The sequence below is a fragment of the Gigantopelta aegis genome, chromosome 4, assembly GCF_016097555.1.
Source record: "Gigantopelta aegis isolate Gae_Host chromosome 4, Gae_host_genome, whole genome shotgun sequence".
NCBI classification, from domain to species: domain Eukaryota; kingdom Metazoa; phylum Mollusca; class Gastropoda; order Neomphalida; family Peltospiridae; genus Gigantopelta; species Gigantopelta aegis.
The window spans coordinates 56,714,213-56,738,982 of record NC_054702.1 but is presented as its reverse complement, the minus strand read 5'-3'; the positions used below and the strand labels follow the sequence as shown (position 1 = coordinate 56,738,982).

Genomic DNA, 24,770 nt, shown 5'->3' with positions numbered 1-24,770 from the left:
TCAAATGTGTTCCTGGTCGTCCTAATGTTTATAGTAACTCGTATTTTATTTCCTAATATAATTGTTTTCATGCGTATGAAATTATTTCAAGGTAATGTACAGTTTCGGCTACTACTGACATTAGGATAACAATAAACACATATATATATATACTGACACTGACATGTTAGACAAGAAAATGTGTTCCATGTTTAATCTTATGCTAGTCTCCGACTACCAACTGCCAGCAGAAAGTTGGCTAACTTTCTGCTGTCATATTTCTACGACTGTCCAAGTGGTAGTCTGAGCGCTCATAGAACTCGATTCTCGTCGTATAACTCATTTAGTTGTTAATCTGAGCCCACGCATCGTAAGTCGGAAGTAGGGGAAATTACAACGCAAACGTCTAGCTGACGTCTCATACTAGCATCAATTGTCATAAATATGCTGTATTAGTCGAAAAGATGTTAAACTAGCGGTGAACTCACGACAGTCTGTTTAACGTCTGTTACAAATTACAGTTTGTTGAATTATAAATAGTAAAGTGCCACACGGAATTTATGGAATGATTTGGAAATAGTTTTATACCCTTCAATCTCGCTCGGGGAATAAAATACTGTAATAAATTTCCATACTCGTTTCATGAATTTCATATGGCACTCCCACTCATGAAATAATCTGCACGCACGCACGCACACACACACACACACACACACACACACACACACACACAGACACACACACACACAGAGAGAGACAGAGAGAGAGAGAGACAGAGACAGAGAGAGAGACAGACAGACAGACAGAGACAGACAGACAGACAGACAGACACGGAGGTCGAATGTTTATCGTAGTGGCCTGTTAAATCCGGGCGAATCGGCGCCATAGGTTCGAGTTCCAGCAATAGCATGAGAGACAATTTGTGAGGCCAGAAAGCATTTTTATCCCGTTTGCATACAAATTTATGTATGTTAAGAGGTGGACCGTGTGGTTTGTAGGTCCCACATGTGTATCGGAGGCCGAATGGTTATCGTGGTGGTCTGAGAACTTGAACGAGTCTGTGCTATAGGTTCTAATCCCAGCAACGGCATGAGAGTCAAGTTGTGAGGCCAAACAGGATGTTTATCCCCTGTGCCAGTGCGTTAATACTCATATATGTACGAGTCAAACCCAACGTACATACAATATATAAATATTCAAACATCTATATATACATATCTCATTGGTCTATTTCTCGTTCCAGCCAGTGCTCCACAACTGGTGTAACAAAGGCCGTGGTATGTACTATCCTGTCTGTGGGATGGTGCATATAAAAGATCCCTTGCTGCTAATCGAAAAGAGTAGCCCATGAAGTGGCGACAGCGGGTTTCCTTTGTCAATATCTGTGTGGTTTTTAACCATATGTCCGACGCCGTATAACCGTAAATAAAATGTGTTGAGTGCGTCGTTAAATAAAACATTTCCTACCAATGGAAAAATGTAGCGGCTTTCCTCTCTAAGACTATGTCAAAATTACGAAATGCTTGACATCCAATAGCCGATGATTATATAAATCAATGTGCTCTAGTGGTGTCGTTAAACAAAACAAACTTTATAACTAGGTCAACATATACTACCAAACAACCCCTGAGGTTTTCACCACGTGGACAGAAAACGTTTACAGCATCGTTGATTTAGAACCATACATGGATAATAAAAGGTGATAATTATGTATGGTATGTGTGTATTTCAACTAACAAACAACAAATATAAATAGATCTATACTGATGGAAACAAATAAGGGATCACACAAACAGTAACGGTAAACAGTGACTGCAACCAAAATCCTCAGCCCACTGTGTCAGGCGTTGACCGTGTTACTGGCAGTCAATTCAACACCACTGACATTCAACCCCCATATTACAACTTTGTATGAAATACAAACATCACTTGTAGTAAAGTAACTTTCGTCTACAATTCCCATGTGTTCCCTTCTTTTTTTTCCATCAGTATACTGCATGTACATTGATGCCGAACTAGTCCGGACTTCTCTGAGAGACTAGAGTTGGGAAATCGTCTAAAGTTTCTTTCAGCATCTCGCTTTTCAAATATGGTTCATGCAAATCAAACGTTTTCATTCTCACTAACTTTTCTTTCCCTCTCTGTTTTGGCGGGGATAGCGATCGCCTGTTCTGAGTTCGTTTCCGCCTCGGAACCTCGCAACGGGCTGTGTGAGATATACCCATAGTACCACTATTAACACTTCCGTTATTGGCACTTCCGCTATTAACACTTCCGTTTATAACAGGAAACGTACTGTTGTCCATCGTCGTGCAGGCGTCATTGACATGTCTTTTGGGCACGAACTCTTTCTTGTACTTCCTTTTCGATTCGTCTGGAAGGTGAGGCAGAAACAAGTGAATCTCGGAAGTCGAGTCGTACGTCCGTAAGTCCGCGGTTCCGTTTTGTTTGACTGCTGCCGGAATGTCCAAGGAGCTATTGTAGTAGATGGTGGACACACTCTCTGTGTAGTCTGACTCTGACGCCCCGTACTGACTAGTAATGGCGCACCGCTCGTCAACGGAACCATCTTGTACGTGGGCCGAACTCTCGACACTAGTCAAATCGGATATGACGTCATGGGCGGACTTAGACGATTCGCCGACCAAGATGTTCAGTTTTTCGGACGCTTCGACCAGACATTTGAAAGTTGGCGAGTAGCTTCTCGGGTGGAAACCATACTTGGATGGTTTCATGACGCGTTCGCTTGTCTTGACACGTCTGCAGTTCAGATCATTTGCGATTTCGGCGAAGTCCCGTCCGTTAGGAGCCAGCTGTGTACGCGACATCGTCTTGGGGATGTTTCTGTTGGCCACCACCACGCGCAGTATGCTGCTGTCGTAGGACTTGGCCACGCCCTTCTGAACGTTCATGCCGTCACCGCTAGTTAGGTCGAGAGGGAAGCACGAGGGAGCCGTTTTAGGCGGGTGGGTTGGATAGCTTGCTATCGAAACTGGTAAATGGAAATCACGTGTCTCATTCTGGTTAAGCTGAGATGCCTTCTTTCTGTAAAATATACCAAAAAACCCCACAATGGCAGTTAGCTGTAAATGGTTTTAAATTAAAAAAAAAAAAAAAAAGCAAACAAACAAAAACCTACAAATAACAAAACCAGCAACAGCAGCAGCAGTAACAACATTTTAAAACAGTAGTTCTTTTTTTAATTGTTATTAATATTACAGCTTAGTTGGTGAGTTATAATGCAGACGTTGTTCCTGAAATGATCAACCGGAAATATGGAACTATAGGGGTAGAAGACAGTTGATTTTCCAAGATGGCCCCCCACATAACAAGCATTCTGAGATTACTAATAAAACAATGCATGTCCACTGGCGGGTCCAACAAATGTTTGTATCTTCTAAGCTCAAAGGTCATAATTCTGTCAAAAACAGGTAAATCACAATGAATGCCAAACTTGATTTGTAACTATAATTTGTAAACTATACAAAGTGTCAGCTCAACATCTTGCTTTGCGGAACCCGTCTTATCTGTAAGTATCTATTATCAATGTTGGGCTGTCTGAGAAAAAATGAATTACTTTCCATTGGCCTTGTTCTATGTCCTCTTTCACTTTCATTCACATTATTTATATGTTTTCTTTCTTTTTGTCGGTGTATTTATTTTTATATTTTTAAATGTCTATATGCTTGAATATAGTCTCAGTCGCCGATATTGTTATATTATAATATAATATTATAAATAGGATAGGGCATGATAAATTGGATAGCGTGTGCCCAATCCGTGTGTTTGTGTGTGTGTGTGTGTGTGTGCGCGCGCGCGTGCGCGCGTGTTTGTGTGCGTGTGTGTATATATATTATATGCAATAAACTATGTCTCAGTCTATTCTTTGGAGACAATACTTTAATGGTAACTGATGTTTATGCCGCTAGTTAGTACCGGTTCCTCAGGTGTGTTACGCCACAAGGTGAAAATGACAGCCATATACCTTGTACTAGTTAGAAAACATTTAAAGTCAATATTCCTAGTTTGGCTTGATATAAAAAAGAAAATGAAAAGTGTATTGGAAACATATATTTTTTTTTTATTATCCACATAGTTCAAGATATACAGGGAAATATAACTAGTATGACACATGTGTGTCATAATGATTTCACGTGCACATCGAATGACGTCATTGTGGAAAGCGACGTCATAACTTAATGCGGCTTCCCCAGTCTTAGCTTTGTGTAATCGCATACCAAAATGACGTCAATTCGTCGTATCCGTCTATAAGTTACTTTTGAAACATTTTGTTATACATAAAAATAACATTATGGATAATAAAAAACAGTATTACTCTCGCGTGTGAATCGTACTGATTTTACGACACTCGTGTCAGGATTCATGTATTACCCTCGATCTCGCTCGGGCAATACATGCACACGAATCCTGACACTCGTTTTGTAAAATCAGTAGACACACACGCTCGTATAATAAGCTATATTTCTATATTTATGTGAAACTTGTGAAAATATTGGTCAATATATAAATGAAACAGCGATACGTACCATAGTAACGAATGACATCTGTCTCAAAGAATGAAATTAAGCTTTACACTTGTGGCAATAATTATATAGGCCTATTTATATCGTCGGGGTATTTATGTATTATTGGAGCCCTATCTTTAAATAGCAATTGCGCGTCATCGAAAAAAAAAAAGCTATGACGTCACATGAAGATTTTATTGATAAATAAAGTTTGCGTTAAGTATAAACAATTAATAATATTATGTAACTAAAAGTACTATTTTCCGTAAGGCACTTTTTTTTACCATGCATAAACAAACATCCCTGTATCTCTAAATTTTCATAACTTGAATCTCACTTACCTGCTGCACGAGACATCGCCATCTGCTAATAGTGAAATAAATACAAGGCCCTACGTTAATCTATTGATGACTCGTTCTTACGAGATAATCTAGAGGTACATATTTCATATCCCGTTACTTTATGTAACATTGTCCGTTATATTACTGTATACAATAACTGTATATTGAATTTAATGTTTATATTTTAATTATGTATATACTATTAGGCTAAGTCTCTGCCAATAATTTAACAAGAAAAACATCGTTATTTCTGCACCATGCGAGATCGTTGTTTATCCGTTCAAAACCCATACTGCGAGGATATATCTATTTAGATTATTGCATGAGCGGGAATGCCATACTGAATTTATGAAACGAGTTTGGGATTTTTTTTATTCCCCGAGCGAAAGCGAGATGGTATAAAATAATGTTCAAACAAGTTCATTAACTATGGTACTCCCGCGAATGTTATACTTTATTTATTATCTGGTTTGCATAATACATTATTTTTATTCCTAATATTTGATACTGACAATACTGAGGGTAATAATGATTATTAAATTTCTTTATCATATAATCTCAAGCTTAATTAGTGAGTTAAAAAAACAAAATATTCATTCAAATCCATATTTAGATAGTCTTTCAATGGAAGGACATATAATCTGGCCCTTCCAATAATTGGTCCCCATCCTCTGCATTCCAACCTTAACCCCCCAGTGACTCCTGGCGGAATAAAATTAAACATAAAAAAATTCTACGTCAGAACATATGTTTTCTAACAAGGGAAATAACTGCAACTGCAGTTCACGTTTAAGTAATGTTCGAGTTGTCTCTAATAGATTAGACGCCTACTAGTATATAGTCCGTCCTACGGGGAATGATTTTTTTCACAATATGGAATTAACTGCAAGTTATTTATTTCTGAGCCGATTGTTTTCTAAATTGCATACATTTTTGTAGAACAATAAATCAGTAATACGTCCAGTAGGTAAAGTAATACGTCCGGGGGAAAATGGATCGTAGCTTCCATAGGAATTCCTAATTCGTTTTCTCCATAATTCGTTTTCAAACAGTTAGCTTTCTATTCCCTCCCCCTTGTGTAATGGCTCAATGATAATCCAAAGTTACACATTTCATATTCCGTTACTTTATGTTATATTACCGTATGCTGGATCGCTCTAGACCGACACGTTCGTGTTAGCGGTGTAAGATTTACTGTTGATCCTATTTAGAATACATCCACGTCTAGCACCTCAGGCGAGTGTGCCTTAAACCATGCAGTCTAGACTGTGGTCAGCGAAGTTTTAAGGAGCTTGGGTCATGCTCCTCAGGAATTAATATATATATATATATTGTTCGTCCATTGTGCATAGCTGAGAAACATATATTTTATCATTGAAAATGACGAAAGGGTTTTTTTCCAAATGCATATGCCACTGAACGCAGTTAGAAACTACTAACCATTCCTGTTTAAGTGTTAAAGGTTAACTTTATGACAAAGGCAAGTTAAAATCATATCGAGTTGTAGTGAAATATCAGAAAATTACATTTTATTTTTAAAGGTAGTACTAAACCAAATAACTTCCGGCTGGGTCAAAGTTGGAGGTGCACCCAACTTTTGATAAAGAAGTGAACACCACAAGTCCTGTGATTGGTAATAAATGTGAGTGTGTTGGTTGTAATAAAATAGTTTCATCTGGGCAAAAGGATGTATGCAATTTTATTTCATCTAGTACCACTGTGTTAAATAGCCTTGTGCTTGAAAATGTATGGGGTACCTATAAAAAAAATTACTCGAATTTTGTGTGGAACTAGGGTAGTCATAGACGCTACCTGTTATCTCAGAAATGAACAGCGTGACACGCAAATTTTGTCTGATTCACTTTAAGGGTGAGGGGTGGTAGTATTTATATCCGTAGCGGGTTTTTTTGTTGTTGATTGATACGCTGCAGGTAGGAGTTTTAGCCATATATGTTACTATAAAAACATTGAAAATTCTGCATTAAAATAGCGTTTTAGTTAAAAGGAAAAAAATACCAGCTCTTTTGAATAATGACGTATTTCGTATGATTTATATCTTGAATGTTGACATAATTTGTTTGATTTGCTGTTTAGTGTATGTACTGAAAACATTAAAAATACGTTACGTATTTATAAGATCACCTCGTTTTCGGAAATATTTGGCGTAGATTTTTGCAGCGCTTACGTAAAAGCAAAAGTAGAATTAATACTTTTTACTCGTTATGTGGAATACAAAGTATACAGTAAAATAGATTTTGAGCCTTAAAGGCATACTGTCACGGATTTATGGACCTTATTTCTCTAAAAATGGATAATAAATAAAAATGTAATTAATTGTTGGAAAATAAATCTAGCTATCGCATCTCTTTAACTGAACCATGGTGGAATGAAATTCATGTCAACCCTCTCGGCAATTTTAGTTTTTTATTTATGGACCATTTCCATAATTCAATTATTTTTACAAAATATCATTAATAAATGAAGTATGGTGGTTATGAAGATGGTTGAATGAAGTACATTTAGGAACAAATCAAATAATATTTGTTTAGGTAATACTTTGTTAGACCATTAAATAGGTCAGTGGTCTGTGACAATATGCCTTTAATATAAGCACGAAAATAACTACATAAATGAATGAATGGATCTTTTAACTTAATATTTAAAAACAAAAATTAAAATTCAGTATCTGAATGTAGTATACTTTTTAAACTGTCTGACCAGCCGTATCTAACTGTTATCAATATGGTCCCAGAAACACACACTTATTCTAATAGGTCTTTAGTAGTTGTAAGCTGAAAAAACAACAACAACAAACAAACAAAACACATTTAAGGAAATATTCATTACAGGCAGTAAATCTTAAGGCAAAGATGAATTTTACTTGTACATGCTGAATGAAGAAAATTGCATTTCAGGACATCAAGGTTTCACACTTTTACGGGAAAGCATACCCCCGAACTCCCTAGAAACATTTCTTTGTGCCCTCGTTCTCAATCAGCCCCCCCCCCCCCCCCCCCCCCCAATGTATAATTACTTCCGCCGTGCCTGAATTACATTTGCTAACAAGTACCGGTAGTCTCAAGAATAATAGTGTTTAAAGGATACAGTTTTGACTGTCATTGGTGTTACACAATTTCACTGGTGATACTTTTTGTCATTGGTGTTACTCAAGAATATATTAACTGTCATTTCTCCATAAACTATGTTTATGCAATTTAAATTGTTTATCCATCTACCTTTATAACTTTGATGAAATTTATTTTGAAGGACGCCATATTTTAAAATAATTAAAACTGCCACAGTCCATAATTTAAGTCACATATAGAATATCTGTGTGGAAATGCACAATTACACCCTTTGATAGTTTTAAATGCTAAAGTTATTTCCAAAATTACCAAATATTTAACATCCAATAGCCGATAATTAATAAATTAATGTGCTCTAGTGGTGTCGTTAAACAGAACAAACTTTAACTTTAATATTATGCATTGGTTAATAAGAATTACACCTCTTGAGAAAGCTCTTGCACTGACATCCGTTAGTCCCGTTTGTGTCAAAAGAGAATCGATACATTGGTATGTAACTCTGTTACCAATAGAGGATAATAAACGAGTTACCAGTTATTATCAAATGTATGTCCCGAGTGAATATCAGTTCATGAGGGACATACATTTGATAATAACTGGTACCGAGTTTGTTATTCTATTTATTACCCCAGCTATTTGGGTGGGTTTTTTTTAAAGCCTTTATTTTCTATATAGCTTACATTGGCTACACGTTCATGTATATAGAAACGACGTAAACTACTTTACTGTTCTGGGTATTGCTTTAACTTTGTATTTTATTCACGGTTCACAGATAATTTTCAAAACCCAAAGTTCTATATATTCTGTAAAAAAAAAATCTATAATGAATTGCATTAAACTACAATTTTATTACAAGTTGAACACTGAAATCAGAAAGACGTAAACGCAAACGCTTTAAATTACGTGACGTCATTATGTGTGCTTTGCCAAATCGTGACGACGTCATATTTAGTACCGACAAGGTGATTGGTTCGTTGGCGTCAAATCGTCCAATAGTAGTGTACTTTAAACCAATGCATGATTTTCCCCCGTTATGAGTGCCTGCTGGGGTAATAAATATAGTTGCATTAGTATTAAAACAGTATTAACTTTTATTCCATACCAACCTAAATTACATTTTATGGACAAACGTTTAGAGTAAATATAAAGGTATCTTTACAAATTATCATCAAATTGCACAGGTTTACTGGAGGTATGAAGGCATCTGGTGGAAGGAAGGAAATGTTTTATTTAACGACGCACTCAATACATTTTATTTACGGTTATATGGCGTCGGACATATGGTTAAGGACCACACAGATACTGAGAGAGGAAACCCGTTGTCGCCACTTCATGGGCTACTCTTTTCGATTAGCAGCAAGGAATATTTTATTTGCACCATCCCACAGACAGGATAGCACATATCACGGCCTTTGCTACAACAGTTGTGGAGCACTGGCTGGAACGAGAAATAGCCCAATGGGTCCACCGACGGGAATGGATCCTAGATCGATCGCGCAACAGGCGAGTATTGTACCACTGAGCTACGTCCCGACCCGCAACTAGTGGAATAGCCACGACAGAGCATGTGCAGTTCTACATTTAGTTTCCGTGTGGTTACTAGTTACTGGTTGCTAGTCAGGTCAGAGAGTTTAACGTGCACATTCAGAGCAATCTGTTGTAGGTGCGGCCTGTTCTCAGTCCATGACAGGAAAGGGGTGGGGAGGGTGAAGAGGGGAGGGGGGGGGGGTGCTAGTCAGAAACAGAATCACTGTATTCGCTAAAGGTTACACACCATCATTAATTACCCCCCCCCCCCCCCCCAGCAGCTATATACAATTTCTATGTCACAACATATTCTGTGAAAAATACAACACTATCGAGAGGGTCGGTCATGTGACCACTAGTTTTAAGGAGTGCTCTCAACTGACAAGTACTGTGCAAACAAATCAACATAGATCGACCACGGAGGTTTTCAGTTAGCAGCCCTAATGCCTGAGAACCGCCTCGTATTGCTAACCTTCTATTGCTTCCGAGGCCTATGTGGAACTATTTTTGGCGCAGAGATACGCTACTGAATATGATGACAAATTTGTAATCTCCATGTATCTGTAGTGGACAGAATTGCCTGGAGAAGTCAGATGTTTTGTTCACAACAGGCGTGCTTGAATAGTTTTCAGATGAAAGCGCGCCAGATATTTTCCGTGCCCATACCATTAATTGCTATGCATGCTACAGCATTCAAAATTTAATGGCACATTGATAAGCGCCGTGTATATTACATACTGTTAATATTTTATGTATTACTGGTAAGTAGATATTCGCATATTATGTTATATCTTATCCATGATATCCATGTCATACACCCATTAGGTATTTTACCCTTATTAACTTGGTTAGTGATGTTTTGCTGTTAGTGGGTCATTTCTTTACAGCCAACAAGACATAAGGCTGGTAGGTACTGTGTTCGCAGCCAGGTACCGGCTCCCACCCAAAGCGAGTTTAACGACTCAACGGGTAAGGTGTAAGGCCACTACACCCCCCCCCCACCCTCTCTCTCTCTCTCTCTCTCTCTCTCTCTCTCTCTCTCTCTCTCTCTCTCTCTCTCTCTCTCTCTCTCTCTCTCTCTCTCTCTTTTTTTAGTCACTAACAAACTAACCGCTAACCCTCTGTCCTGGAAAGGCAGCCAAGATAGCTGAGATGTGTGCCCAGGACAGCGTGCTTGAACCTTAATTGGATATAAGCACGGTAATACGTATAAGTACAAATAGGGAATAACTGGTTATTGTCTTAAGATATCAACTTTATCCTGCGACGGTTAGAATGGCGAATGCAGCGACCAAAAATATAGAGATTTATCTAGTCATCATATCTTTGCCAATGTATACAGTGATTGCGGGATAAATGAACATACTTTTAGATACTACTTACCAACTAATCCAACTCGAGACGTTCCTCTTGTTCAACATGCTGACGTATTAGAAGCCATTACAGTTTACTAACCATATTATTGCTTTACTCCCACTTACCGTTTCTAAACACTGGACTAGGGTTAGCTGTACATTACATATACTGTGTTAGGATCAAATGATAAACACGAAGTCTATTCTAGTTACGGTTCATTTGTTTCCCACCGTAGACAAAGGTGTAATTGCTCTCTGTATATATGCTTTACATACACAGAGAACGTAGCTCGGCGTGTGACATTCTGATATATCACATATTCTAAGAGAATTGTGACTTACATTGACAGACAGCAATGTGGTAGGAGTATATTGTGTTGTGGTAGTAGTAGTTTATTGTGATGAGATGGACAGCAACGGGAGTAGTTCTTTTTGTTGATAAAGTTAGAAATGTTGGGGTGGTCTGTTGTATTGATACAGAAAGCAATGCGGAGTACTTTATTGTATTGACATAGACGGCAATGTTGGTTTACTGTCTGCCTGTCTTCTTTGTACGGACAACTATGTTGGATCAGTATATTCTACATATATAATATCAGCAGCTGTACTGGGGGTAAGGTTCAGGGATCCAGGGCCGTACCCTGATCAAAATGCTAGGAGGGGGGGGGGGCACTACGTTTTTTTTATAAACAAATGAAACACTATACAAATTAAACACTGAGATGTGTATGCTATTTTCTGGAGTAAAAAAAAGTGAGATTCTCAGGGGGGCAATTGCCCCCCCCCCCCCCCCCCCCCCCCCGCCCCCAGAGGGTACGTCCCTGGCATCGGTGGCATAGTGATAGGTTCTGGGTTTCCAGCTCCCGATTCGCGTGACACACTCTCAAGATTCCCCCTTAAAATCCTTTTTTTTCTACTAACAAATGGAATTATTTGCTTGTAATTTTTTCAGGCATTTAACTGAAGAAAAAAACTTTATGTTTACAAAACAAAAAAAAATTGATAAATATTTTTGGCGGAAAACCATTATTGCAACTTTGACATAGGACCTTTAAAGTGTTAGCAACTACGGCGAAATCTATTATTAGTCACTAGTCATCCAATCTATAATTGCAATAGTTACAGACCAGTGGAGCTGATTTCTATCCATAAGCGTACGAGACATGGTGACATGAGGTGGGGGAGCAACTGTCCCATAGTGCTGGAGCAAAAACTCAAATTCGGGCAAAAATTATACAGATATTCGGGGAAAATGTGCTAACCTGGCGTCGTGATTAGGCCATCGGTCTACAGGCTGGTAGGTACTGGGTTCGGATGGAATTTTAATCCAGATACCGACTCCAAACCCTGAGTGAGTGCTCCGCAAGGCTCAATGGGTAGGTGTAAACCACTTGAACCGACCAGTGATCCATAACTGGTTCAACAAAGGCCATGGTGTGTGCTATCCTGCCTGTGGGAAGCGCAAATAAAAGATCCCTTGCTGACTGTCGTAAAAGAGTAGCCTTTGTGGCGACAGCGGGTTTCCTCTAAAAAACAGTGTCAGAATGACCATATGTTTGACGTCCAATAGCCGATGATAAGATTAAAAAAATCAATGTGATCTAGTGGCGTCGTTAAATTAAAAAAACTTTTTTACTTTTTTACTATGCATTTCCATCATTCTACCCTCAAAATTAGTTGTAATCCGTGTAAAAATGCGTAGTGATTCGTTTGCAACCCTATATAGCTGTTTGGTAATAATGCTAAGATGAATATAAATGTTGTAACTCCAGATTCGGACATTTTCGATTAATTCGAACAAAGGCCAGCCTGCCCTCCACCACCTACAAAAATGAGATCCCGTATGCCTATGTTTCTATCAGCTTGCTAACCATTAAACCATGTCCAAGACAGGCAGCCCTGATAGCTGAATATGCGCTCAGAACAGCGTATTTGAACCTTACTTGCATATTAGCACGAAAATATAAATAGAGGGCTAAATTGTGCCTCATTTATAGACAGCAGTGTTATGGCGTATTATTCTTTTCATATGAACAGCAGTGATAGGGCAGTGTATTGTATTTATATAAACAACAATGCATATAAATGTAATACTGTATTTGCATAGCTATGTAAGGACTGTGTGTTTATTCATATAGGTATTTACACTTACGAAATAGGTTTAAAAATTGAATATTACTTATATTAGGTAATAAAATTGTAACTGTAAAAACAACGAAAAAAAATTAAAATAATAAAACCCGCATCTGTTCATCAAGAAGGAATCACATTAAACTACAGAACAAAATACATCTATAGTATTGAAAATAGTTAACTATTATCATTACTTGCGACATGCAAATTTTCACGAATTTCCACACGCTTATTGACTTCAAACTCACATTCTCATTAATAATACACGTTTTAAAAGAAGTAAAGAAATCATCAAGCAAGCAAACAAATAAATAAATAACCACCTTAGCAAACAAATGAACAAGCAAATAATATAAATGAAAAACAAATAATATAAATAACATGGCGATATTCATTAGGATATTTGGTATTATTGAACGCAATATCGCCAAAACAAACGTACAGCAGACGATAGCAAAATAATCCCACTGAAATCCCGGGATTATAGCCATATATACCTTGGTGTCTGTTTATCACGGTGTGTGCGTGAGGATAAATGACATGACGGGTGGTGAATTGTCAATAATACACACTTGAACTATAAATATACCGAGGATATAATTATATAGTCACAATACAAATTCTGTATTAATTTTGTAATTAGGTTGTTTTTGTACCACTGGGTACCAGTGTTACTGTTGTACATTAACTAGTCCGGAACAATTATAATTTAAAACTTTGCTTTGTTTAACAACACCACTAGAGCACGTTTATTACTTAATCATCGGCCACTGGGTGTCAAACATTTGATCAAATTTCTGACACGTAGTCTTCAGAGGAAACGCGCTACATGTTTCCGTTAGCAGCAAGGAATCTTTTAAATAAAAGTTTGTTTTGTTTAAGGACATCATTAAAACACATTGATTTATTAATCATCGGCTATTAGATGTCAAACATTTTGTAAGTTTGACATATAGTCTTAAAGAGGAAACCCGCTACATTTTTGTCCATTAGTAGCAAGGAATGCATTTGTCACTAGCCCTGTGTTAAAAAGCACTAGCCCCGGGCGTCGGGCTAGCGGATTTGTCGAACTCTGATTGAACGCAATATCGTCAAAACAAACGTACAGCAGACGATAGCAAAATAATGCTACTGAAAGTCCGGGATAATAGCCATATATACCTCCAAAAAAAAAAAAAAAAATAATAATAAAAAAATTTTTTAAAAAGTAGCAAGGAATCTTTTATGTGCACTATCCCACAGACAGGATATCACATACCACGGCCTTTGATATATGAGTCTTGGTGCACTGGCTGGAATAAGAAATAGCCCAATGGGCCCACCGACGGGGATCGATTCTAGACCAACAGCGCATGATCAAGCGAGCGCTGTACTACTGGGCTACATCCCGTCCCGAATATTTTATATAATAATGCACCTTTCCAGAGACATAATAGCATACCACGGCTTTTTATATACCAGTCGCGGGGCACTGGTTGGGTCAGGAAAAAAAACAAAACAATGGGTTTACCGAGGTGGCTCGATCCTACGACCCAGACACCCCAGGCGGCGGCTCGACAATAACTTATGACCAAACAAAAAATACGGTGACACAGAGCATTGGCGTGACGTGTTAATTTGAAGACGTCGAAGGGCGTAAATATTACATTAGCGGAGTTGAAAAGAAAATATAGAATAATAACTGTAGACCAAATCGTAGACCAAGACGTACAAGGTTTTAAGTCCACTGTTAATGGGCGAGCCAAAATATGGTTTAACCTTGAAAACAATTGCAACAAAGGTTTGTTTTAATGTATTTTAGTTTGCTGGGGTGTACTGATTAACATATAAGAAGTATATATAGAAATCAACGAATCTGAAAGCAGCAAGTTCAAGTCAAATCCAATATGACTGATTGTTCAGATTCTAGAGCCTGAAATTTAAAAACGGTTCATCAAATGTCTTATTTTGTGTAGGAAATAATGGAGTACGAGACAAAAGTTTGTTTTGTTTAAAGACACCACTAGAGCACATTGATTAATTAATCATCGGCTATTTGATATCAAACATTTTGTAATGATGACTCGTAGTCATCAGAGGAAACCCGTTACATGTTTTCTAATGGAGCTATTTTATATGCATTTTCCGACAGACAGGAAAGCATACACCACGGCTACTGACGAGTTGTAGTGCGCAATCAGTTGAATGGATCCAGCGAGGTGGTTAGATCCTGCGACGCAAGCACCTCAATCGAACATTCAACCGACTGAGCTAAATCCCGCCCCAAATGAGTACGATTCTAAAGACGTAAAAATAAAAATGCTTTTGAGTCTTTCTAAAAGATGGTTGATGATTCCATTTGGAACTAAAGGTGGTTTATTTATTACAAGTGACCAGTGGTATATTAGTATTTTTAAATACCTCAACCTAGGTAATACAGAAAGTTGACTCCATAGGTTGGACAGTGAATGTCCTTATGGGTGACAAACCAATGCAGAATGAAATAACAGGGGCGGGGGGTTCTAAAGCCACTGGGGGGGACAGGGCAGAACAATGAGGTGGGTTCATTGCTCTTCTGGGTCCTGAAGACCCAAAGTGCACAAAAAACAAACACAAACCCCTCCCCCCCAAAAAAAAAACACAAAAAAACAACAACAAAAAACCCTATAATAATACTAATTATAAAATTCAACAAAAATATTAAACTGATTACATTTAAAACTTTTCTACATGCCTATAGCACCTGAATTTTTTTTTAAAAGAGCACATTTATTAATCATCGGCTATCGGATGTCAAACATTTGTTAATTCTGATTCGTAGTCATCAGAGGAAACCCACTACATGTTTCCTAATGCAGCAAGGGATTTTTTGTATGCACTTTCCCACAGACAGTAAAGCACATATCACGGCCTTTGACCCGTTGTGGTGTACTGGTTGTAACGAGAAAACTCCCAACCAGATAAATGGATCCACGGAGGTGGTTCAATCTTGCAACGCGAACACCTCAAGCGAACACTCAACCGACTGAGCTTAATCCCGCCGCCACAACTGCCCCCACCCCCTGGAAAGGTTCCTGTTGATATCCATTAATAAGAAGTCTGCTTCCAATGAGATGACAGAAACCATGGAACATTTATCAAAATTATTTCTTAAAGGGACATTCCTGAGTTTGCTCGTTCTAATATTTGTACTAGGCTAAATTTCATTTTATTTCCCAATTTTTTTTTTTTTATACGTACGAAATTATTTGAAGACAAAATCCAGTTTGGGCTTCTTACAAATATTAAGACGACCAGAAACACATTGAATATACAGACACTGATATTCTAAACAAGAAAATATATTTAATATGTAAGTTTAATCGTAGAAATATTTTATTAGTCGGAAACATCGTACAATGCAGCAAACTCAGGAATGTCCCTTTAAAACATGCCCTTTTTAACCAAACAGACCAACAAAGAAAAACAAAGAAAGAAAAAGAAACATACCTGATACGTAGAACGATTTCGTCAAGATGAAATGAAATGAATTGATTTCCTTTCTATATCTATACCAAGGTATAACAACAAGTTTTAAAAACCTACTCACAACTTCATATCGTTCACAGTATTTTCATTCCTAGGTCGTCCCAATAAACTAAACTGAGATGGATTATCTGATTGCTAAATGAAATGTCTGGTATAGCAGACGGGTTAGTTGGCCAATAGATTCTTGTCGATTTATCTAGTATAATGCACTGTGTGTTTTTTGCCGTTTCACAAAAGAAATGACGTCAGGTATAATAGTTCTACACGTTGAAAAAAAAAAAGAGAAATATATAAATGTTTAATAAATAAGATAACACAGAAAAGGCATTATCGTAGAAGTACTTTTGAATAAATTATTAATTCTCTTTCTAGAATAAAACTCTTTTTTTGGCCAAAACATTGAGTACACGGCCTATGTTGTATGTGTATGTTTTTAAAGACATAATTTCCCAATACAATGCTGTTTACTTTACCCCCCGAGTGTGTGGAAAGCTTTTGAGATTTAAAAGTCAATACTTTTCGCATACCTTACCGTCCTGTACAATACACAAGAACAGTTCTACATTTTCCCTGCAAATATTCTTTTGCATTAAATTCTATTATTTGTAAACTAAAACCATGCATTAAATATTCATCCGATAAATTCACAATGACTTATTTATAAGTCTGATATTTGCTGCAAAATCAAAATGTCAGTATGTTCTATTTTATTTTATAACTGGTGTATGTATAGTCTATATCGCAGATAATTTAGGCCATATATATATATATATATATATATATATATATATATATATATATATATATATATACACACACACACACACATACACACACACACACACACACACACACACACACACATACACATACATATACACATATATATGCAACATAGCATTATATTCTTCTTGATTTAGTAAAAAGCAATATTTTGGTGTATACATTTAATCGACTGTAATGCAAAAAAAAAAAAATGCACTTACCACCCATCTCCTATATATCTAGACTAGGGCGGATTCAAGGGAGGGGATAGTGGGGGGGGGGGACTGACCACCTAAACAAATTAAAGTGCCTCTTTTTAACAATTTTCATAGAAGTGCCCTTTTCAGAGAGTTGGTCAATGTGTCCTTTTGCCCTTAGTCTTTTCTCTAAACTATTTTGATAGGTTTGTTTACAATTATCAATGAAGTGTCCTTTACAGAGAGTTGGTCCATATGCTCTTTTTGCCCATAGTCCCCTCCCTACAATATTTTCTGGGTCCGCTTTTTGTTAGATTGCACAATCAGAACTGGTGGATTCTAAGTAGCTCTTATTTAAAAAGTGTTTTGCTGTAACACCAGCGTGTCATATATCAATCACAGAATACATAAATCAACATACCTTAACTTATAAATGAAACGTCCTATACAAAACACCAGACTAGTAATTATCTTTCTCTCAGCGGGTTTAACAAACTGACGACTGTACACAGATGATCGTTTGAGCCCTTTTTGAAAATCCTTATGACCAGAACCAGTATATATATATATATATATATATATATATATATATATATATATATATATAAAACCCACAACTGCATATTATATCGTCTTCGAGAAGTCACCTCAGAACACTTAATGCCTACAAATCAATAAACAAATGACTGCCGTATATATTATTTAGTACTTTTCTTGAAACCCGATTCCTCTGTACACGACAAACTTGTTCGCCAAAAACGTCTGTATGAAACTGACACTTCGCCGTCTCAGCTCCCAGTATCTCTATCTTTTCATTTGAAAGTCATACCAAGACATACATGATTAGAGAAATAATATATATATATCTATATATATATATATCTATATATATATATCTTCTTTACATTCAATAAAGTTGTCATTTCTCTCCTTTAAATATATATCTATATATATATATATATATATATATATATATATATATATATATATATATATATTTATATATATTTATTTATATATATATATATATATATATATATATATAGATATATATATATATATATATTTATATATATTTATATTTATATATATATATATATATATATATATATATATATATATATATATCTTATCATTGTCATTTTAAATCCAGTGTTGACTTTCTTTTGCCTTTCAGTATAGACGTATGTTTTTTAAATAAAAATCTTGTATAATGTAAATAATTAAAACATAAAGTATAAAGAAATAATGACTAGGAGAGGTATTGAATGTCATTCTCCGGCCTCGGTGGTGTCGTGGTTAAGCCATCGGACATAAGGCTGGTAGGTACTGAGTAAGCAGCCCGGTACCGGCTTCCACCTAGAGCGAGTTTTAACGACTCGGTGGGTAGGTGTAAGACCACTACACCCTCTTCTCTCTCATTAACCACTAATAACTAACTCACTGTCCTGGAAAGACAACTCAGATAGCTGAGGTGTGTGCCCAGGACAGCGTGCTTGAACCTTAATTGGATATAAGCACGACAATAAGTTAAATGAATATCATTCGCCTAAGCAAAACAAAAAAACATAAAGAAAATTATTTTATTCCCATTATGAAAAGTTATATACATGTGTATTTTTAAATGCCATGGCATGTGCAGTCCTGTCTGGAGGGGGCGGGACGTATCCCAGTGGTAAAGCGCTCGTTCGATGCGCGGTCGGTCTGGGATCGATCTCCGTCGGTGGGCCCATTGGGCTATTTCTCGTTCCAGCCAGTGCACCACGACTGGTATATCAAAGGCCGTGGTATGTATTACCCTGTCTGTGGGATGGTGCATATAAAAGAGTCCTTGCTGCTAATCGAAAAGAGTAGCCCATGAAGTGGCGACAGCGGGTTTCCTCTCTCAATATATGTGTTGTCCTTAACCATATGTCTGACGCCACATAACCGTAAATCCTGTCTGGAATTTATATTATATAAAATGTATATAAAATATCCTTAGCTGCAATTCTATTTAATGGCCTATTTGATGACAGCAAGTTTCTTCTCACAATATTTAGGTCACGAAATGCGGTAATTTTGCTGTGTATACAAATAGCCGAAGGTTAAAATGTACCAACGTGTAAAATTTTTAAAAAGAAATTCCTTTTTTTTTCCTTTTTTTTTTTTTCCCTCTTTGTTCAACACAACACTGCAGACAATGCAAGAACGTCGTCTTTGAACTCCATTCATGTGCGCCACCCTTGGTCACCTTTCTAGGGTACCTATTTATTATGTAGCCTTTCATTCTATATAAAAAAAATGACGGGGGTAAGTACTTGAAATTTATCTCTATATCATAAACTAAGCCGCAAAGAACCATTCACATGGTCGACTCGCACTGGGCTGGTTGCCCGTTCAAGTGACCCCCATTGTCACCCTCTCCACAGTGTCAGTTACCCGTTACATAAAATCCGTAGAAGGTGTCAAAGTACCTCATAACGGTAAATAGATATATTATCGGCAAGGCGGCTCATTAAAGGGACATTTTCTACTTCTTCGACAATGTACAGTATTTCTGGCTGATTACAACTTTATGAAGCTGAGTAAAATCGTGACATTTACAATTTCGTAAATGGGATATTAATTTGTGGTCAAGTGGACTTGTTCTTTCTTTCTTTCTTTCTTTCTTTTCTTTTTCCTTTTTTTTTTCTTTCAATCTTTCTTTCATTCTTTCATTCTTTCTTTTTTGGTTGTTATTGTGTTTGTGGACAGTGTTATGCCACGTCAACAATAATATCTGCTTTGGATATTAATTTGTGGTCAAGTGGACTTGTTCTTTCTTTCTTTCTTTCATTCGATCTTTCTTTCTTTGTTTCATTCTTTCTTTTTTGTTTGTTAGTTTGTGGACAATCAGTGTTATGCCACTACAATGACACCTGCGCTATTTTGTTACCTGTTTAATATTCCAAGCAAATTTAATCGTTTATTGTTTATGTTATCACGGTTACACAGTGATAGATTAATTCCGTGTTATAACTATTCATGTCTTTGAAACGTCAGTATAATTTTGTTACATATTTAGGTGAAACCTACGTTTAATACCAGTGTTTACGGGTAGTGAATTTCACACCTACCGTCTCCCGTGTTGGTAGGCGTTGAATTTGCCGATTTATCGGATGAGTAAAGTTACGGCTTTTGTCACAAAAGGTAATCCATATAAATACCAGTTTTACAGCCAAACGGAAACATGTAGCTTATTACAACTAAGAGAAATAATCCTTGTTGTGCGACGTGGGCTACTTTATTTCACCTTTGAGAGAGAGAGAGAGAGAGAGAGAGAGAGAGAGAGAGAGAGAGAGAGAGAGAGAGGAGAGAGAGAGAGAGAGAGAGAGTGTATGTGTGTGTGTGAGAGAGAGAGAGAGAGAGAGTGTGTGTGTGTGTGTGTGAGAGAGAGAGAGAGAGAGAGAGAGAGAGGAGAGAGAGGGAGAGAGAGAGAGGGAGGGAGGGAGAGAGAGAGAGAGAGAGAGAGAGAGAGAGAGAGAGAGAGAGAGAGAGAGAGAGAGAGAGAGAGAGAGAGAGAGAGAGAGAGAGAGAGAGAGTACTAAAAAGCCCAAACCTTATAATTGAATCTTCTGCGTATGTCATAGTTTCAGCCGTAATACTGAAACTTGTACATATTGTAAGTTTGTGGACATGTTGTGAATATTCCTTTGGAGTTGTACAGACTCGAGTGCAGGATGAGTATGTGGGTTGATATAGTTTATTTATGTTTCTACCCATGTAGTTGCATCTTAAAAGGGCCCTGTGCCTTTAATTAACGAGCATTCGGAGAGTACTGCTTAAGCAATTCATGTCCCCAACCAGACCCAACATATTTTCGTATCTCCCAAGTTCAAGGGCCATAACTCTGTCAAAATGGGTAAATCGCCAATAAGGTTTGTTTAAAATTTGTTTAACGAAACCACTAGAGCACATTGATTAATTAATCATCGGCTATTGGATGTCAAACATTTGATAATTTTGACTCGTAGTCATCAAAGAAAACACCGCTACATTTTTCCTAATGTAGCAAGGACATTTTATATGCACTTTTCCACAGATAAGAAAGCACATACAACGGCCTTTGACCAGTTGTGGTGCACTGGATGCAATGAGAAAAAAACTAATCAGTTAAATGGATCGACTGAGGTGGTTCTAACCTGCGACGCAAGCACCTCATGCGAGCACTCAACCGATTGAGCTATATCCCGCCTAAATCACCAATAGAGGAAATATTTTATTTAACGACACACTCAACACATTTTATTTACGGTTATATGGCGTCGGACATATTATGGTTAAGGACCACTGTCACCACTTCGGTTAGCAGCAAGGGATCTTTTATATGCACCATCCCATAGACAGGATAGCACATACCACAGCATTTGATGTACGAGTCGTGGGGTACTGGCTGGAGCGAGAAATAGCCCAATGGGCCCACCGACGGGGATCGATCCCAAACCGACAGTGCATCAAGCGAGCGCTTTACCATTGGGCTACGTCTAGCTCCTAAATTGCTAATAAGGTCAAACTTGATCTGCAACATGATAAAGCTATATACACAAAATGTTAGCTCAGTATTTTATTTTATTTTATTTTTTAAAAAAAAAATTTGGGGGGGGGATATCTACCAAGTTCAAGGTCCATAACGCTGTCAAAAATAGGTAAATCGCCATCTAAATCAAACTTGATCTGTAACAGTACATGATTAAGCTATACACAAACTTTCAGCTCAGTATACAGGGCCGTAGCTAGGATTATTTTGTTTGGGGGTGGGGGTGGGGGTGGGGGTGGGGCAGCTGAGTTGTTAATAGTCTAAAACTTCTTAAACGGTTAAGAAGAGAATTTTCTTTAGGTTTCTACAAATTTGTTCCGGCCCAGGTATACATGTACTGATGCAGACAGACAGACAGACAGACAGAAGACTGAGACGAAACCTATTGTCCTCTCCGGTAGGGAACATGCATTTCTTTAATACTACTCTCTAAAAAAGAAGAACTTTAACTGCTCTGAATGAGTGTTTAAAATGACGAATGATACATTTTTATTACGTGGACTAGATTATTGACTGCAACTAGAGAAAAGAGCGTGTCACGAGAGGAACATTAATATACACGACCTTTACTAAATGGTTAAATAATAAAAGTGTGCTCGCGATAGCGGCTTTAATCGCAGCTGTTTTCATAATTTACATTTTGACGTTTTCTAGTGATAAATGTTAACATTTATAATACACTATGATCTTCGATTTTGACACGCGTGATATAAATAACTAGTGTAGACGGAGAAACATGATAGGTTCGTGACGGTACCGGTAGATAATGTAAGCACGCATATGTTAAAGGTGCCTGTCCACGCCCACCAATCTCTAAGATTATGTACAACAAATTACCAAATGTTTGTCATCCTATAGTCGATGATTAATAAATCAATGTGCTCTAGTGGTGTCGTTAAACAAAACAAACAACACGATTATAATAAAGCGTGCTCTGTTATATTATAGAAAGTTAGTTTCTTGTGTTTAACGACACCACTAGAGCACACTGATTTATTTAATCATCGACTATTGGAAGTCAAAAATTTAATAATTCTGACATTTTGTTTTTCAGAGAAAACCGCTACATTTATCCATTAGAAGCAAAGTATCATTTATATAGGCGTACACTTTCCCACAAACAAAACAGCACATTCCATGGCTTCAAAGAATGCGTCCACCAAGCATATTAAAGATCATTTTATACTCCCAAATATAAATGCAATAACACCCCCAAAACAGTGGACGAGCAGCCATTTATATTCCAAGGGAGAAAACTCCAAACCTGCAAATACTAATCCAAGCGTAGTTAGGTAAACGTAATATAGTAAATAACTGACCAGACGGGGCAGAATGTAGCATGAAGAGCGATGGGTCATAGGATCGGATGTCATCGGTGGACCCGTTGGGTGTTTTCCTTATCTCAACCAGTGACCCACAATAAAAAAAAGAAGTTCAAGGGCCATAACTGTCAAAAATGGGTAAATCGCCAATACGGTTTGTTTAAAGTTTGTTTTGTTTAACGATACCACTAGAGAACATTGATTTATTAATCATCGGCTATGGGATGTCAAACATTAGGTAATTGTGACATATAGTCTTAGGGAGGAAACTCGCTTCATCTTTTTTAAGCAACATCGCATTGACAGGATAACACATACCACGGCCTTTGGTATACCAGTCGTGGTGCACTGGCTGGAACGAGAACGAGAAATAGCCAAATCCCACATTCAAAGGCTATTGTATGTTGAAAAAGTGCATATAAATGACCACTTGGTGTTATTTGGTAGGAATAGCCAGATTGATGGCAGAGTTATCAGATCTCTCTCATTGTCAAGACAAATTTCACTATACCATATTTTAGACACCAACACACTATTTAGTTTGAAATTTAAACAATTGTTTTTACGAATTTATTAACTTTTGCGTTACAGTTGCTGTATATACATACTCTTAAAAAAAGTAGGGGAACTCTAATAAGAATTTACAATTGCCAAATTTGTAAGGTATATTAGCTGTGGGGAATGGTTATATGATAATAGTGAATTAATTGGGCAAACGTTACAACTGGTAGTTCAGTATTACAGTAGGTTTTATGACCACCAAAGATCTTGAAGGACGATTGGGGTCAGAAGTGAAATTTGAAAGTTGACGGGTTTTTTTATCAGTAGTGGGTGATAGCGCCACGATGTGTCAGACATCCATTCAGTCGAGGAGGCATACTGCGTATGAGTCTCCCAATAGCCATTTGAGGGAGTTTGTTCCACTCCTCTTGCAGCGCCTGACCAAGTTCCGCTAACATGGTCGGCGGTCTTTGACGTTGACGCACACGTCTCCCTATCATGTCCCAGACGTGTTCAATGGGAGAAAGGTCTGGGCTCATTGCTGGCCATGGCATTCGATAGATGTTGTGCTGCTGGTGGTGAGCATTAACGATTCGTGCACGGTGACCACGGGCATTGTCGTCCTGAAAAACAAAACGTCGACCCACAAGCCTAGCACCCGGTACGACAAAAGGTGTCAGTATGTTGTCCCGATAGTACTGCCCAGTGACCCTTCCTTGCACAATATGGAGGGGGGTTCTGTCAGTCATAGTGATACCACCCCACACCATAACCGATCCACCACCAAATATGTCATGAAATCGCATTGTGACGTTGGCGTGCCGTTCATTTCGTCGTCGCCAGACCCGACCACGCCTGTTAAGGAAGTCCAAAGTGAATAGGGACTCATCTGAAAACATGACACGTGACCAGCGACGAATACCCCAGTTCTGACGTTCCCTACACCATCCATGTCTGTTGGCAATGTGACGAT

General features: G+C 37.6%; 1 protein-coding gene across 1 annotated transcript in view; it reads right to left on the bottom strand.

Moving 5' to 3' along the window:
- Positions 1 to 1,685: 1,685 nt before the first annotated feature.
- LOC121372134 overlaps positions 1,686 to 24,770 on the bottom strand; it is a 28,031-nt gene continuing 4,946 nt past the window's right edge. The window contains exon 2 of the mRNA XM_041498400.1: positions 1,686 to 3,024. Coding sequence (XP_041354334.1) covers positions 1,995 to 3,024 — 1,030 coding nt within the window. The 3' untranslated portion in view covers positions 1,686 to 1,994. The remainder of the gene's footprint in view (positions 3,025 to 24,770) is intronic.